Raw genomic sequence first — 18,798 nt, forward strand, 5'->3', positions numbered from 1 at the left:
TTTGCGGTGTAACAAAATATTGATTTATTCAAAATCAGGTAGTTGAGTATCGCAAGAGAGCCTATCACAAAATAGTGGAAGCACCACAAATCTAGTGGCAATTTATGCGTTTAATAATCAACGGAACGCAATTCACATCTACTAGATGTTCGATAGACGCGCTTATCACAAGGTATAATATAAGAAGGACTTGACTAGATTGATCGTCAATGATTCGTACAAGGCACGCAGATCGGATACACGCGCGAATCGGAAATGTAATACAGAAATGATAACGCAAAAGAAAATCTCTCAACCAGTCGAGCGACTTTAACGCGACTCAACAAAACTCAGTCTTCTTTTATACGGAAAAATGACTGGTTGAATAACGCACTTTAATAACCGCGGAATAATTATAATAGAATATAATATAATATAAGAAAATATACGAAAATATAAGAAAATATAACGAAAAGAGGCCCGAACGCAATATCGTGACTCTACTCGGAATGCGAAAAGTAATATACTCACGACGGTTACAGAATTCCTGTTCGGCCGTCGACGTTTACTTTTGTCGAGACCGAAGGTATTTTGACTTCAAGTGGTTCGGTGCGTAGACCACCGTGAACAGCCGATGCCTCGAAATACGAGTCGAGGCAGGGCCTTTGTTTAGTTTTCACTAGGATCGGTCCTAATGTAAGCTCGGCCATATCGTAAATTATCTAACAGTTTGCCATCGCCATTCACGACAAGTAAGAGAGCAAGCGAAAACGAAAATTAGGTCTTCGTTGACCGCCCCTTTCGTGCGGAGGTTCTCGGGCGATCGACGCGTATTTTTTAGTCGGAAAAGAAACCTGCTACAGTTCGGATCGCGATCGACGACATGGTTCGTCCACGAGTGCAAGTTCGGAAATATTAACAATATCGCATGTTATGGTCGTGACGACGACCCGTACGGCTGGTTACTACACGTAACCCCCCTGATTACGCATATTATGGTCGTGACGACGACCCGTAGAATTGGTCACAAGCAAGTACCTCTCTGATTATACACTCTAACCTATATCATGTAAGCAGTCGTAACGACGACCTGCCGGGTTGGTTACTACATGTAACCACCCGGACCCGTATTCGCTTACATGGTCAGGTATTACACTACAAAAGTACATATCTGTAAGTTGTCGTGACGACGGCCCGTTGGGTTGGTTACTACATGTAACCACCTAAACTCATATTCGCTTACAGGTTTAAACATTACACTCATACTCTTGGTCTACATGGTGAAACATTACATCCGTATTCCTGGCCTACATGGTCAGATGTTATAATCGAACACGATAACGTTTACCGTATGTACTTTCACCGGTCGTTAATATAAGCGAAACGCTCTAATAAGAAAACAAGGGGTTTTTTATGCCGACGGGCTTTTTCTCCATAAACATGTATCGAGCCAATAAACGATTATTAATATTTCGGCTCAAAATCGTCTAAAATCATTTATTAAAATACCCTCCTTCCCACACATATTATTTCCTATTCTTTGAAATACGGGATCTCTCCAGGTTGGAGAGATTTCGACGATACAAGAATGGAGATAGGGGACAGAATTGATTCGGACCACCACTCAATGATACTGAAACTAGAAGGGAGGAGAATGGGGAAGGAAGAAGAAGGAGTGAAAAAAAGACCAGCGGCGAGAGGAAACTGGTCAGATCAGGGAAGGGAAAGGTTTAAAAAGGAAATTTTGTGGAGGGAGATGAGGAGGGGGAAATTGGAAGAAGACATGGAGATAATGATGGAAGAGTTTAGAAAGGGGCTCGAAAGAGGAAGAGAAGAGACAAATATACATACGAGAAAAGGGTGGTGGGATAAGGAGTGCATGAAGAGGAAGAAAGAAGTGAGAAAAGTACTGAGAGATTGGAGGAAGGGAAGGACAGAAGGGGAGGGTTACAGAGAGGCCAAGAGGGAGTATAATAGGTTATGTAGAGCAAAAAAGGAAAAAGTGAACGAGTATTTCGAAGAAGAGGTGGAAGAGGCAAAAACAGAACGCGAGGTGTGGAGAATAATAAACAGGGAAAGGAAAAGAAGAGGGAGGAGGAAAACGGGCATAAAAGAAGATGTTGGCGAAATTCCCCAAATTGTCGCAGATCAAACAAAGTTGGCAACGAAAGTATTTCGTCGGTGCGTCGCGTCGTTACCGATAGCGGCAGCACCTCTCCGGCCCACTTTGTCTATGCGGCCCCCTCCCCACGCGCTAGCCGGCACGATCGACGCCATCATCGATCGTATTCTTCTTGTTCGTACGCTCACCGTATAACCACGTGCTTTTCGGTCCACGCGAGTATAACGAATCAAGTGCGCAGTTTTAGCTATTCAGACCACGCGACACTGAAAGTTCAGTCCATGATGTGCATAATTGCAATTGCCCACGCGTCCATTAATTATAAGTGACTAATATTAAGTGTAAATATTTGTTTCTCTGACCACGATTGTTTCGTGTTGTAAATACTTTACTTTGTATATACTGTTTCGTGTTATTAAACTTTCTGTGAACGTTGCAAAGTGCGTACTTCCTTTCCGCCCTTGTTGATCACGCGATTTTCCGAACATTTGGTCCTTCGAGCCGGATGGTGGTAGGCCTTTGTGTAACCGCTCGTGACGCGTAACGGTTGCCTTCGCCGCCATTACGCGCTGTGCCCACGCGCACGGTTCAAGTGAATAGACGCTCAACGAATTTGTGCGCGACATCGGAGACAGTGACTCTATTAATGGATAAGTGAACACGCAGAAACAGTTCGGTAAAGTGCTCAGTGACATTTAGTGATGCCGAAATCTCGTGATCCATCGCCTGCTTCACAGGACGATTCAAATCGATCAAGCAGGACGGAAGATGAGGCGCCGGCAGCGCCATCCTTGCTGCTCGTCCCGGAAGAGACGCGCACGAGAACGCCAGCCGTACGTCCGCCCACGCCGACCGTGTCTGCCCTCGCTCAGCAGGGCGAAGAGCCAACGCAGCCCTCGCAAATCGCTTGCACGCGATCGCCCACTCGGCTCACGTCGGAACTTCAGGTGCGAGCTCGGGTCCAGGAAGACACCATTATCGGCATCGTCGAGGAGTTATAAGCAGCGGCTGCCAAGGAGCCTCTGACAATAATAGAGAAGGAGGTAAAGATCACGCGGGACACGCTACTGCAGCTCCACATTGCTTTCCAGCAGGAGCACCTTCTCAGCCACCAATGGCCGGTATCGCAGCTGGAGCACGGCTATTTCAAAACCAAGGTGGCTTCCTCCGAGGAACGTGTCGTGCTCACGGCCAGGAAACTCATCACGCAACTTAAAAATCGGCTTGCGCAGAAAAAACAGGCCCAGCAGACCACGGAGCAGTCTCAGCCCACACAGACCACTTCGCCCTCGCAGATGCGCTCACGTTTGCCAGAACTGACTCTCCCAAGGTTCGAGGGAGAGTACAGCAAGTGGCAGGAGTTCAAATCGCGGTTCTGTTCTGTCATCAGCAACAGAACGGAAACTCTCAGACATCGACAGGCTGCACTATCTGAAAGGGGCTGTGACAGGGAACGCAGCTCAACTCATTTCGCACCTGCCCGCGACCGACGAGGCATTCAACCAGGCCTGGCAATTGTTGGATTCGCGTTTTGAGAACAAGCGCATGAATGTAAAGTCGTACATGGATAGGCTGTACAACCTGAAGACCATGAAGACCAGGAGGGCAGCGTCGTTGACCAAGATGGTCAACATTATACAGGAGACGCAGCAGGCGCTGAGAGCGTTCAAGTGGCCGATGAACATAACTGCTACTTGCTCAGTGGCCTCGTCCGAATTCTCGACACGGACACACGCGAGCATTGGGAGCAGTCGCTCGCTTCGTAGAAGGACTATCCCACGCTGCAGCAGCTTACGACCTTTCTGCTTGAGCGCGCTGGCACTTTGGAGCAGCTAGAACGATTGTCAGATGCGCGCCCTACCCAGACCACGCCAGCTGCCACAACGCGGACCTCGCACGCTCCCTCGCTGCCGCGGCCAACTACTCGTGCCGCCCACTCAGCCATTGTTCAGCACACGCCGACACCCGCTGCAGGCCAAGCAACTGCGCCAAGGACACGCACTTCGGCTCTCTACCCTTGTGCCTTCTGCACTCAGGATCTCTTCCTGGCGGCGTGTCCCACGTTCAGGTAGTTGACATTGAACGGCAGGGTCAATGTCATCAAAGACAAGGCACTCTGTGTCAACTGCCTGGGACACCACAACCTCAGGAGCTGCTGCACCGCACAGCGTTGAAAACTCTGCAGCGAACAACGTCATATGGTGCTGCACGGAGGTGACATGAGCTGGGTAATGGTGCCCGGACTCCGACCAACGCAGCCCTCGACCAGTGCAACGCTACCAAAGACCACGCCAGCACCGTCAACCTCAGGTTGAAGAGACGGCGCAGTCGTCGAAGCCCACGCAGCCCACGCATCCAAGGAATCCTCAGCACACGCACTCAGAACACGCAGACCACGGACCACATTTCTAGCAACGGCGCTTGCAAGAGTGCACACTGACCTCGCAACGCAGCAAGTAAGAATTCTCGTTGATTGAGGCTCTGAAGTCTCTATTATTTCAGAGTCTTTAGTCACCCAGCTTGGACTCAGCAGACAACGCTCCTCATTGGATGTCCACGGAGTTGGTGAAGCAAAGACTTCGTAGACGAATGGAGTGGTCAATATTACCCTCCATTCAAACTACAGGCCGCTCTCAGTCACCGTTCATGCACACGTGCTTACGAAGGTGACCACTTGCTTACCATCGGACCCACCAGCTCGTCCAACGCTGCAATCGCATCTGGAGAAATTGAATCTCGCAGATCCCCAATTTCTCAAATCCAGACCAGTGGACATCATTCTCGGAGCAGACGCATACGGGCAAGTCATCAACCCAAACATTATTCGGCACTCTTCAACACCGTTGATCACTCAACCCCCGATCTTCGGTTGGCTTGTAATCGGACCCCTCAAGGGCTCTCAGACCATTCGCAGGACTTCTCATCAGGTGACGGTCAATAATACCGATCGCCAGTTCGGTGAGTTACTCAGCCGCTTCTGGACGCAGAAAGAGCCACCGCAGGACACGGCACCCTTGCTCACACCAGAAGAGCAAGAGTGCGAAGATCATTTCAAGGCCACGCATTAAAGAGATTCCTCAGGAAGATACATCGTGCGATTGCCGCTCCAACTTCATCTATGAGCACTCGGAAATTCATATGAGACGGCGCACAATTGTCTTCAACGGACTCTCAGACGACTCAGCAAGGACGACCAGTACAAACAGCTGTACATCAAGTTCATGCTCGAATATGAGCAGCTTGGTCACATGGTAAAACTGAACAATGACTCAATAACTAGTCCGTTTCAGTACTTTCTTCAGCTTCATGGCGTTCTTAAGTTGGGCAGCACGACCACCGCCTTGCGGGTGTTGTTTAATGGCTCTAGTCCAACTTCATCAGGATTCTCACTGAATGATCTTCTTCACTCCGGTCCTAATCTGATGCTGAACATCGCAGATCTGCTCATCTGGATACGCAGATACAAACATCTGTTTGCAACCGACGTCACGAAGATGTACCGACAAATCAAGGTGCATCCAGAGGACTGGAGCTTGCAGCTGATACTCTGGCTTGATGACGCACAACAGGAAATGCAGTATCAGCTGACCGCGGTCACATACGGGACGAAAGCTGCACCGTATTTGGCTGTGCGAACACTCTTGCAACTCGCTGACGACGAAGGGTCGAAATATCCCCTTGCCGTGGAACCCATCAAGAATGGCAGGTATGTCGATGACATTTTTGGTGGCGCAGATACTGCAGAACATCTACAGGACGTTGCAAATCAGCTGACGCAGCTTTGCCAAGCGGGTGGATTTCCACTGGCAAAATGGCATTCTACGAGCAAATCGTTGCTAGAAGACCTCGCCATGGATCAGAACAACACAGCAATCTCATTCAACGACTGCGCAACTAAGATTCTTGGAATCAAATGGATGCCACATCAGGACACGTTCAATTTCTCGACCATATAAGCTACTCAACGCACGAAGTTCACGAAACGCCTCATTCTCTCCGGAGTAGCACAACTCTTTGATGCTCTCGGTTTTGTTGCACCTGTAATTATCAGAGCCAAAATTCTCATTCAAGAGCTTTGGTTACAGGAACCCGGTTGGGACGACATTCTGCCGCTTCATATCACTGAACGATGGCTACGCATCAGGGAAGATCTAACCAGCTTGGCCAAGCTTTCCATCCCAAGATGGTTCAACACAGCGACCACGTCGACAGTTGAACTCCATGGATTCTCTGATGCATCAGTCCTCGCAATGGCAGCCGTCGTCTACCTCATTGTCCGCTCACTGTCCACGGGTACCCACATCTCTCTGGTCTGCTCGAAAACGCGGGTGACTCCACTCAGACACCTAACCATCCCGAGGCTGGAACTAACAGCAGCGCTGCTCCTTTCTAAACTGATGAGGCATGTTCACGCTACTTTGAACATGACCGTCACTCAGACATTTTTATGGACGGACTCAGAAGTCACGCTTGCATGGATCAAGACGCACCCCTCCAAATGGAAGGATTACATTCGCAACAGGGTAATCCAGATCCAGGAGATCACGCAGAATTATCACTGGAGGCACGTACCAGGATCATCGAATCCAGCTGACTGCGCGTCAAGAGGCATGACTCAGCAGCACTCTCTTTGGTGGACGGGACCACCGTGGCTCGCGCAATCTCAGAACACTTGACCCAAGCAGATCAGCAGTGACGCAGACGAGCTAGGAGCTCTAGAAGCTCGTGCTGCAGTTTCACTGCATCTGTCTAACGCTGTAAAAGAATATTCATGGCAATTAATTTACAAATATTCTTCATTCAACAGATTACTCAGAATAACATCTCTCTGCCTCCAATTCGTGGACAAGCTGTTCAAACGACAGAACGCTTCGCCCACGCACTTCATCTCAGCAGCTGATATGGAAAGGGCCAGAATCTACTGGATTCAGGCCACGCAGTCCGCATTCTTCAAGGATGAACTCGCTGCACTCGCCAAAGGAACAACGCTTCCGTCGACGCATCCATTCACGAGGCTCACCGCTTACCTTGACCATCAAGGAATCGCCAGAGTAGGCGGACGCCTCCAACACTCAGAGCTTTCGCACAACGGCAAACATCCTGTCATTCTGCCTCGTGATTCAAGGCTCTCAGCACTTCTTATCGACCACGCCCATCAGCAGACCATGCACGGAGGTACGCAATCCACTCTCGCCTTTCTCAGACAACGCTACTGGATTCTCAGTGGACGAGCTCCAGTGAAAACTCATATCCTGCGGTGCGTGAAGTGTGCTCGGCAAAGGGGGATCCGTGCCCATAAACTGATGGGGAACTACTTCTTTGTCGGGTCACTCCATCGCGCCCGTTCACACACACTGGTGTGGACTACGCAGGACCGCTCACGCTGAAAACTTGGACGGGAAGAGAAGCCAAGACGCAGAAAGGGTGGATTTGCGTATTCGTCTGCTTCGCAACCTCAGCCGTACATTTGGAAGTTCTCACCGACTACTCGACCGACGCATTCATCGCCGCCTACCGCAGATTCGCAGCAAGGAGAGGAACTGCAGCCTCTCTCTACTCAGACTGCGGCACCAATTTCCAAGGAGCGGACGCGCAGTTGAAGGAGCAATTCAAGGACAGCACATGCGAAAATCAAGACATCGCAGCACTACTCGCCAAGGATGACACGCAGTGGCACTTCAACCCTCCAGCCGCTCCACACATGGGTGGAAAATGGGAGGCGGTGGTTAAGTCCCTCAAATTCCATCTAAAGAAAACGATTGGAGATGCTTTGCTGACGTACGAGGAATCAATAACATTGCTCGCGCAAATCGAAGCCATCCTCAATTCAAGACCGTTGGAACCATTCAGCGATGACCCAGACGACGTCTCAGCCCTCTCACCAGGACATTTCCTGATCGGATCGCAGATCAACGCAGTGCCAGAGCCAACGCTTCTAGACGTCACAGTCAACCGCTTGTCAAGGTGGCAATTTCTGCAGCAGCGCCTCCAACAATTTTGGAGACTCTGGTCCACGCAGTACCTGCAGCGACTCCAGGCCATCTCAAAATGGCATCACCCGTCCAACGAGATCAGGGTAGGCTCTCTTGTTCTCATTACTGATGAACGCTTGCCCCCAGGGAAATGGCCCATGGCCAGGGTTCTCAGTCTGATGCCAGGAAAGGATGGACTGACCAGGGCCGTCACGCTCAAGACGGCTACCACGACGCTCACGCGGCCCATCGCACAGTGGGCTGAATCGAAAATTTTAGTGACATTTTGCCAAAAAGTCAACTTTCTCAAATCGATATCTACTGAATATGTATCGCTTTCTAAACGTCTGTGTTTGAGAATCCGCTCAGCCATGATGGTACTCACGGTCGATCGATTTATCGATCGGGAGTCGCCCATCTAGGTAACGCGTGAGCTGGGGTCTTCTCAAAAACTCTCGCGCCAAGCCGCTATTAGAGTTCACCGATCGATCGAAAAAGCACGTGTTCATCAGCTCACCAGTTTTTACGCAGAGATCAAGTGAAATTCAACCAAAAGATCACCAGAAAGGCTCACACCTTGACCCAAGGAATCCGCAACAACTCGAAATGCAACCAGATTGCGACAGGTACTGCTCAATTACAACAAGTTCATTGTTCACGCGTGCCGGCAACCACGTATCGACCACGCACATGTTCTCGGGCTCGATCACAGCAGCGGGCTGAATTTATATAATTAACAGCGCTTGGTTGCTCACTGCAAGCACTCGGAAATCGAACTGTTCAACGTTGACTGTTCTCTGTAAAGGCATTCAACGGCATATTTCATCGCTCTTGTATTCAATTGTTCAAATCAAGAAGACTATTCAATTCTGTATTATTGCGCTTAAAGAATTTCTCCAATCATTATCAAATCGTCGTTCAATTTAAGACAGATCATTATTGCAATTTTATTGTTTGACATTATCAAATAAATTTGTAAAACCCATCCAGCAAGTGTTAATTCTTTCCGGCGCAATCCCTCCGGGATTTACACCAATCCCAAACAGTATGTCAACTTCGAAAATGAAGGAAACAAAGATAGCATTTTTTGCATCGAAATATCCTGACCACCCTGTTTAATATTTCTCCTCCATCTTCTTTTTTAAATGAAGAGCATTCTTTTGCGTTAAAAACGAATACCATCAATTAAAAGTTAGTATTCATAATGTATTAAAAAAACAATGTTGAATGAAGTAAGGGAAGTTCTCAAATTTTTTTATAATGAAAAGAGGATATCTTTCAAGTCCTAACGAGTCCCGCTTTCTAATTAATTGGAATGTTTTCATTACACCTTCCTCTACACAGCCATGTAAGAATCATTTCCACCTTCATCCACCTTTCCAAATTATTAGAGTTTAAAGGCGTCAGTGTTACGTATTTTCACGCCGCGTTTTATGCATGTACAGTGAGTTGCAGCGAAAATCCTACAGCGCATTTTACATTATTATTTTGGCTTGCAATTAATCTGTATGAACGTAATGGTTTTGTAACACACATTATTATATTCCATATGGATTACTCTTTGCTTTTATATGAAAAGAGAATCGAATTTTGTCAGATATTTTAGGCAAAATGAATAATTTTATAATGGGTGATAGTTTACAGATTAGTATTCAGCACATAAAAATCTATAAGAATCGATTATCGAAGTTTGAAAATCATTTTTTTCGATCAATTATTTAGGTATATGATTTCAGGTGTGAGCTGACTTTTGTACATGTTATTGCAATTATCTATTTTGCCTTAAATGTCCGACAAAATTCGGTTCTCTTTTCACATAAAAGCAAAGAGTAATCCATACAGAATATAATAATGTGTGTTACAAAGCCATTACGTTTATACAGTTTAATTGTAAGCCAAAATATGAATGTAAAATGCGCTGTACGATTTTCGCTGCGACTCTCAGTATTACGTTCGCACTCATTGTCCAAATTTCGTAGGAAGATATGGAACTCTCTTTAAGTAACTGTTTATAGGCGCATGTATACAAACAGATAAAGTTAAATATAAAAATAATGCATTGTAGAGAACTTTTTCCTGTTCTAACAAATCTAAAAGGAATGCTAACAGTAACCGAACAGAACAATTGTCCCAAACGTTTGGAGTTTCACATTTCTGTTCGTCATATGTTTATGTTATAATATAGATACATTTTCGACTGACTTTGGAATTTGTTTACTACATTCAGTTGGAGTAGGACCATCGTACTGCATAGTGGGCTGCACATTTGAAACATTGTTTCCAAAGTCAAGTGTTTTGGCATTATTGTGCCTAATATTCGCTTTTTATAATTAATATTTTGTATAGTTTATGTTTAATGCATTTATTATTTTGAGTTCAATGTAACTTTATTCTTTGTGTTTATTCTGTGTAATTACTTTTATTGTGTCTTTTCTTTATTAGTGTAATTGCTTAAGTGTTTATATTTGACAATGGAGGCTTTTCGTACAAATGGAGACTTATATTTTACATTAAACAATTTTTCTAAGGATATAAATGATTACAAATTTTTGTATGAAAAAGTATGTGAAAATGTAAATATTTCTGCAGAGACTTCGAACGTGTTGAAGAAAAGTTTAAAAAAATTTACGTCGAAGTTAAAAATAAAGTGGGTGCAATCGCATTACAGTAAAACTTGCATATATGCAACAAACATTGGGACCCAGGCGTTGCATATATCCAGTGGATGTGTCGAATCTCTGGTTACACGCGACGAGCAGCCAAGCGTGAACGTAGAAAAGGACAGACAGTGGTGGAAAGAGAGAGGTCCGATGATTAAAGGAAAGAGCCGAAACGTATCGGTGTGACTAATACTAATTCAACTATAAAACTTTTTTATTTTTGACTTTTTTTTACTGAAACTTTTACCAACGCATTGGTGAAATTTTTCTGATTAAAATGATACCAAACACGATATAGTTTGAATTATAATTACTTGCTAAAATTGATGTTAAAAGTTGGCGAAAAGCAAAGGAGGATTGGAAATGAAAACCGGTTGCGGCGTCGGCTCGGGTTTCAAACGTTGCATATATCCAAGCGAGGTGTCGATTCTGGGCATTTAAACGTTGCATATATCCAGTCTTGGTGTCGATTCTGCGTCCGTACAAATCGTTTGTACCGTGCCGCGTTACCTATTCTACGTTCGTACACAACATGCGACGTGTTGCATGTTGCATGTTGCGTGTTTGATGTATCTTTGGTGTACGGTCTGCCTTATACATATATAGCCAAATCATATCGTGTTTGGTACCATTTTAATCAGAAAAATCTCACAAATGCGTTAGTAAAAGTTTCATTAAGAAAAAGTTAAAAATAAAAAAGTTTTATCGTTCAATTAGTATAAGTCACACCGATATACGGTCGGATCATATTACACGGTTTCCTCGCCGAGCGGCTCGGTTCGGCTTAGGGGGATCCCCCCAAGTGGAGGGGATAGCGATGTTGCATATATCCAGACAAACTTTTGTTGCATATATCCAGGTTTTACTGTATATGGAACTACAATGGTAATTATTGAGATTAGGTTACACCTCGTCGATTTTGATGAAATTTAAATATATTGTAAAACTCAACATTTTGAACAACTTTTTCCTACACATATAACCGCCGCTCGGCCTTAGTTTTCGAGATATTTTCGAAAAACTGTCGAAACTAATACATTGAATTCTGGCCATCCGTGAGCGTCCGTGACAACGTACGCATTAGTATGGGATCGCCGCTTTTCTACTGTTTCTGCAGGCAACAGCACGGCGACCAATGACCAATATAATACCTTGTGTACTTCTGCATTCATGATTTCAATGTATCGTAGCTATGATGGCACCTGGGAATTTAATATAGCCTAACCTAGCCCAGTCTACTCTATCTAATCAGTGAATTAAGTTAGGTTAGGGTAAAGTGATATTTTGGTCGCCGTTAGGCGACCAGACACACATACTGAGATTCAAAATCATGAAAATTAGTTAAATTTAATTTTTAAGCCCACCCGTAATATATGTATATATATATTGATGTCGGTCGCCGTGCTGCTGCCTGCAAAAACAGTAGAAAAGCGGCGATCCCATACTGATGCGTACGTTGTCACGGACACACACGGATGGCCAGAAATCAATGTGTTAGTTTTAACAGTTTTTCGAAAATATCTCGAACACTAAGGCCGAGCGGCGGTTATATGTACAGAAAAAAGTTGTTAAAAATGTCTAATTTTACAATATATTTAAATTTCATCAAAATCGGTGAGGTGTAACCTAATCTCAATAATTACCACTACAATTTTTGAAACAAAATAAGAAGTGACATATTAACGCAAATTTTATCAGGTTCACAAAGATCGGAAACACTAGTAGAAAAATCGTCGATTGTTCACATTTACAAAGGAAAAAAATGATATTCTCAGTGTAGTAAGAGGGAAAAAATTCGAAGAACAAACTGTTTAGTAAATAATTTTTCTTTGGAAGAATTGCTCAGTGCGGCAAAAATGAGCCTCCGGAAGCATGGAATGCATAAACAATCACGTGTTTTACAGTGTCTATTACAAAATATAAGTGTACAAACTATTTTCAAAAACAAAACTTCAAAAAGGAATATGTTTCCAACAGAAAAAGCCTTAAGTATATTTGTCTCTGCAGATCTTACAAAACATCAGTATGCAGTCATTAGAAATGAATCCATTAAATTAAATAACAACTCGTGGCCTTCATATTTCATGATATGTACAATTAAATTAGAAGTGAAATTCAGTAAAAAATAGACTATTTATTCAAATATTTGTTTTATGTGTGATAAACATATTATTATATTTAATATGTTAATTTTTTTGGACGTGCATCCATTACGAGGATTATTTAGAATCCCTATTACGGTTTACCATTCTTAATCTTCAGGTTATTAATCTGATCTTACAATTTGACGAATTATACTGATCTTCTGTTAACAGCTTATATCTAATTTACGTTTATATAACTATTTATTAACTTATGCGTTGCGATCAACGTATTGAGATCAATATTGCATACATTCTATATATTGTGACCCTTTTCGTGGGTGCACTCTATACAATGTAGCACAATTCTGGGATGACTTCTTACAAAAAATCGAATGGTTCGTCGGGCGCCAGCCACGTTCGCATGGCGACCGAAAAAAGGGAAAATCGGGATCGTTTACACAAAACGGGGACTCGCGGCTCGACCGAGGTCGGCCGTCATACACTTCGCAGAGGAATACGCGAGGAGGGGAAACTTTAGTACTGGGAATCTCGGGGTGGAAGAGTTCTGAGGAGGTTCGCACGTTACGCGGTCGAGAAGGGGTTGAAATAAGGGGGAGAAGGGGTAAGACGAAGTCGCGAAGTATAATGCACGGACAAAGAAGGTAGCCGTTTCGCGAATTAACTTTATAACAGATAACATAAGGGGCTCACCAATATGTTGGGCACGCCACACACACATGTACACTCACGAACGCTTCTACTAAATCGCTTTTAGAAATTTCAAACTCTCTATTCGCTATCTCTCTTATACAATGACTCTCTATGTCGTTAGACGCCGAAACGCCCGTCGCACAGTGGCGAGAATCGCCGAAAACGTGGACAAAATTAATATCTTAAAATGTGAGGTAAATTAATCAAATCAATTACAATATTATAATTGCGGAAGGATAATACTATATGTTTCTAATGAAAAATATTTTATTTTTATATAGTGTGACTTGAAAGTTACATTTAAATTGTTAATTAGAATCGCACATCTTTTTTTATACGTGTAATATTCAAAAAATGAAAAGAAATGCACAATATAATACATATATACATTAATATATACAAAATAGATAATATTTACTGATAAACATACTTATATACATAAATTATTCTAAGTTACTTTCCTGTTCATCTTCTACTTCTTCTACTTCTTCTTCTTATTTTTCTGCTTCTTCTTCTTCTTCTTCTTCAGATTCGTTGATATTAGCAATATCGAAAAATTGAATTACATCTCGCAGATATGTTTTTCCTTTTTTCGGCCATACCATCCTCATACATAAAAAACTTTAAAGTCACACTATATAAACATACAATATTTTTCATTAAAAAAGTATATTATTATCCTTCCACAACTGTAATATTGTAATTTATTTCATTAATTTACCTCACATTTTTAAATATTAATTTTCTCCACGATTTCGGGCAAATTCGTCACTGTGTGTAACTAACATTCCTCCCCTGAAAATTTGAGTGAAAGAAGAAAGGGAGTTTCTGTAAACAGCTGCAAAAAGCAGTGCTAAATACTTTTATAACTTGACTGGTCCGTACGTGTCATGTACGCTAATAGGGTGCGCGTGTGCACAAAAATGTGAATAACTCAGAAGACCGCAAATTACCGCAAGATATTTTTACAGATCCTTATTCAGGAAACTTCCAGCTTTAATTTAAGCCTAATTTGAACGTGTAGATCCGTGTAGAACACAACTTTTACCATACATAAACATTAAATATGTCCATTCTTTCTATTTCGTCCTATATCACAGTTAAAAATAAACATTTTGTTGTGCAAATTACATAATTATATTCAAAAAGGATCATATAAAGTGGCAATATTAGCGAAAGAACATAATAGTTAAAAAATAATGAACAGCATTATGTTAAACTTTGCCCGATGAAACTGACTTCACAAAATCATCAACTTTGAAGGCTCATATCTGCTGAATGGTAATAATACAATCATTAAAAGTGTCAGAACATTATGCACACATTCCTTATGAACAAGTTCCATTAAACAGATTTCAAGAATTCCGATTTTCATTTTTTGACTTTTGTCCACGTTTTCGGCGATTCTCGCCACTGTGCGTCGCAGAGAATTTTGAGCAGGGAATATCGGTTGGGGATTGTTCCGGATTTAGAGCGCCATAATTTTAAACCGTACAATTTTCGACAATACCATCGTTTCGGCGTTGTCATCGGTTGATCGGTTTATAAAAACCACAACGCGGCGACAAACATCCTATTCGCTTGCGCTCTTCACAACAAGCGGCATACGCGACTCGCGACTAATTCACAACGTAATTCTTTACTAATTAAAGAATATAATAAAGTGAAAAGTGGACTTATTACGTTAGTAAAACGTAATTATTAAAGGTGTCAATTTAATTCACCAGCACTCCTTTCCTTTACGAAATTAACCGGTGTTCTTGCTTAGAGCAAAATTATTCGTCTACGCGCAACAGGGATTTTGTCGTCTTCTGGGTCGGGCGCTAATTGGACGAGGGATCTATCGATTAGAGATTGGCCGGTGATCGGGATCGATAGGGCTGACGGAGGCTTGGCGATGCTGGCTGCAGGCTGAGGGTCTTCAGACTCGACGGGTAGATGGCCCCACGGTGTACTTTTGGGTTGTACGGTTGTCGCTCTTGTCCATCGCAGGACGCTCTTTCCGTGGTGGCGGTAGGGTCGTCGTTCGCCTCGGGACGGAGTTCTTTTGTCGGTGGTGACAGTGTCGTTATCCAGGGTCTTTCTTCGCCTCTATCGCCCCGATACTGGCGGGTGGGAAAAGGGGATAGGTTAGGGAAAGGGGTATTGCAGGGACAGACGTGTGGCGGGCGAAAGTCGGGAGACCTCGGCGATTGGAACGCGGGGGGGGGGGGGGGGGGGGGGGGTATACGTGGCACCACGTTACAATATATGCGGGGGTGCACTCTATACAAAATCTTAAGCGTAATACTGTTAGGCTCCAGCCACGTTCGCGTTTCAAGAAAGGGGGAAAGCGGGGTTTCTTTAGAAAGGTGGGGATTCGCGACTCGACCGTGGTCGGCCGGTACACAATACGCGGGGGAGTTCGCAGGGAGGAAACTCTTTAGGGCAGGGAATCTCGGGTGGAAGGGTTTGGAGGAGGTTCTTTACGTTACACGTCGAGTAAGGGGGGCAAAGTAAGGGATATCGTGAAAGGGACGCGGAAAAGGGTTGCAAGAATATTGCGGATAAATGCACGACAGAGAAGGTACCGTTACCGGGACTCAAACTTGATAATCTTAATAATTCAAGGGGTTTACCAATGTCGCACTCCTCATACACTCACGCAAATCGTTTTCACAACCCGCTCCTTATAACTCTCAACTCTCTATATCTCTATATTCGCACGCTAAACGCTGATTAACGGCTTGTCGTCGCAGAGAAGCGAATAGGGAAGCTGTTTGAGAGGATCCTGGTTTTCCGCCTCGAACAGCATCTGTCCCGAGAGGGCCCCGACCTGGCCGAGTCGCAATTTGGTTTCAGGCGGAGGCGCAGCAAGATTGATGCAATTCATTCGCTGCGTCTCCGATGCGACTCGGCTACGTCCCGGGGCGCGGTGGCATTAGGCGTTAGCCTCGACGTAGTCAATGCGTTTAACACCCTGTCCCACAGGACGATAAGGGGGGCACTCATAGAACATAATGTGCCTTCCTACTTGAGAAGGATATTCGGAGATTATCTCCGGGACAGGAGAATTCAGTTCATGGGCCGGGATGGTGTCATAATTGGGAGGGACATGGACCGCGGCGTGCCCCAGGGTTTCCATTTGGGTCCCCCGTTTTGGGACCTGGGGTACGACTCGGCTCTACGGGCTACGCTCCCGACCGGAGTCAACCTCACGTATATTGCAGACTTCACGCACGTGCTGGCCATCGGTCGGGAGTCGCCAGTCGCCTGGCTGAGATTGGAGTCGCTGCCGTCGCCGCAGAGATCCGATGACTAGGGCTTCAGCTAGCACCCCACAAAACTGAGGCGATGTGGTTTCACTCACCTTGGCGTAGGGTTGCACCACCACCCCAGTCGTTGAATCGAGTAGGTGAAGCTAGTGTCCAGGTGGACAAAGGCCACAGGTACTTAGGCCTCCACCTGGATAGTCACTGGCGCTTTGAGAAGCATTTCAACCTCCTGGCCCCCCGATTAAACAGGCCAAGTAATGCCCTTGGGTGCCAAGTTTGCCCAACATCAGGGGGTCCAACGAGAAGGTTCGCCGCCTATACGTGAGGGTCGTGCGGAGCATGGCCTTATATGGTACGCCTATTTGGACTGAGGCCTTGAGGGCCTCCCGGCGCAGGCAGTTAATACTGCGCTGGGTCGAGAGGAGGGTGGCCATCACGGTCGTGAGGGGATATCGCACGATCTTTTATGAGGTGGCGATGACCCTGGCGGGGGTTGTCCCTTTCAAATTTCAGGCGGAGGGCGACGCCAAAGTTTTCTGGCGTCTGCGTGCCTTCAGCATGTCGAGGCCCCCGCCAGGCAAGGAGGTTGAGAGAATAAGGCGCCAGGCCCGGTATATAATAGCCCTGGGTCAGTGACGGCGTGAGCTCATCGAAAGCGGCGACATCGCCTAGCGCGCTACCGGGGCGGTCCGGCTAGTGTTCAAGAAATGGCGGGACCGCGGCCAGGGATGGGTCACCCAGGTGCTCACCGGACATGGTTGTTTTGGTGAGTACCTGTGCCGGATTGAAAGAGAGGCGACAGCAACACGTCACCACTGCCGGGCGGGGCGGAACTCCGAGCAACACACATTGGAAGACTGTTCTGTGTTTGCGCGGGCCCGTCAGGCCCTGCAGAGTGAAGTAGGAACAGACCTCTCCCCGTCGGCATTAGTTCAGAAGATGCTCGCCGGCGAAAGGCAGTGAAGGGCGGTGGCGGACTTTTGCGAATCCGTCATCGCCATGAAGGAGGAAGCGGAGCGAGGTCGGGATAGAGCCGACCCCGCCCGCAGGAGGAGAAGAGCGCGCCGTGGGGGGGGGGGGGGGGCACCTGAGGGAGATGGGGCGGTGGGCCGTGAAGATACTACATACCAGGCCCACCGTCCCCGACAGGACGAAGAGGATGGGGGAGTACTGGCGTCCCAGAAGAGGAGGACCGGGAGGGGCATCCGCCCTTCCCCTAACATCGATCGCGTGGCCTCGCAAGTCTGACGCGGGGCCGCAGGTGGTCGGTGCTGGGGCTCCGATCGCCATTGTACGCGGTCCGCGGAGTGCCGGCATCGGGTGTGGCCCCGGGTGTCGGCGGAGTTTGGCACATAGGGGAGGGTCAAAGGTCAGACCCTCCCACGAGATCAAGGAACGAGTGCGCCAAGGGCGGGAGCGGGGGGTCCGTGGTGTTCTTCAGAGGTCCCGGGGCCCTCCCTATAGCCCCAATGCAGGCTACCGTGGAGGTTTTAGTGGGTAGAAATCCCACATTACCACCGACCCCTCCCCAGGAGGGTAGGGAGTGTCTTCCGAAGATTTCCTCTACGTAAAAAAAAAAAAATAGGTTACAGCAATGTTCTCCCCTGCGGCTAGGGGGTTTAGAATACAGCCTGTCGTAGGAGGCGACTAAAAGGGGGCGCTGCTGTTGTTAAAGTAGCCACGATGAGGACCTGGAGCGATATCGACGGCGTCTACGGACCCCGATAGAGCCTCCCTTGCGGGCAAGGCCTAGGTTTGAGAGATGAAAAGGCAGAGGTGGCGCCACGTACATCGTAAACCAGTGGTCATGTCTCGCTGGAACGGTGGACTTGCCTTAATTGGCCGGCCTGCGAGGATGACAACCTCTATAAAAAATCCCTAGACCCAAGCTGCGGTGCGCGGTGAGGAGGACGTTCGTGGAGTAAGCGCCGGGCATGGCTGGTAGATGCATCAGTCCCTAGCGGCCAACCCCGGGGTACCTGGCGACCCCCCGGGTGTACTAGCCTTCTCTGGTGG

At 46.1% G+C, this 18,798-nt stretch overlaps 1 protein-coding gene across 1 annotated transcript; it reads left to right on the plus strand.

Moving 5' to 3' along the window:
- The first annotated feature begins 1,118 nt into the window (after positions 1-1,118).
- Positions 1,119-16,829, plus strand: LOC114881274. The gene is made up of 9 exons (XM_046285147.1): positions 1,119-1,126; positions 1,225-1,328; positions 3,492-3,771; positions 4,728-5,138; positions 5,277-6,035; positions 6,153-6,665; positions 6,909-7,276; positions 7,474-8,329; positions 16,550-16,829. Exons 1-9 carry the CDS (start codon positions 1,119-1,121, stop codon positions 16,827-16,829), a joined length of 3,579 nt encoding a protein of 1,192 aa, XP_046141103.1.
- The last annotated feature ends 1,969 nt before the right edge of the window (positions 16,830-18,798 follow it).

This window comes from Osmia bicornis, chromosome 3 (genome assembly GCF_907164935.1).
Source record: "Osmia bicornis bicornis chromosome 3, iOsmBic2.1, whole genome shotgun sequence".
Taxonomy (NCBI): domain Eukaryota; kingdom Metazoa; phylum Arthropoda; class Insecta; order Hymenoptera; family Megachilidae; genus Osmia; species Osmia bicornis.

Coding starts and splice junctions, on each gene's coding strand:
- LOC114881274 (XM_046285147.1), top strand. Junction 3,772..4,727: donor CAGGCGCTGAGAGCGTTCAA/GTGGCCGATGAA, acceptor TTCAAACTACAG/GCCGCTCTCAGTCACCGTTC. Junction 6,036..6,152: donor TGGATGCCACATCAGGACAC/GTTCAATTTCTC, acceptor TGTAATTATCAG/AGCCAAAATTCTCATTCAAG.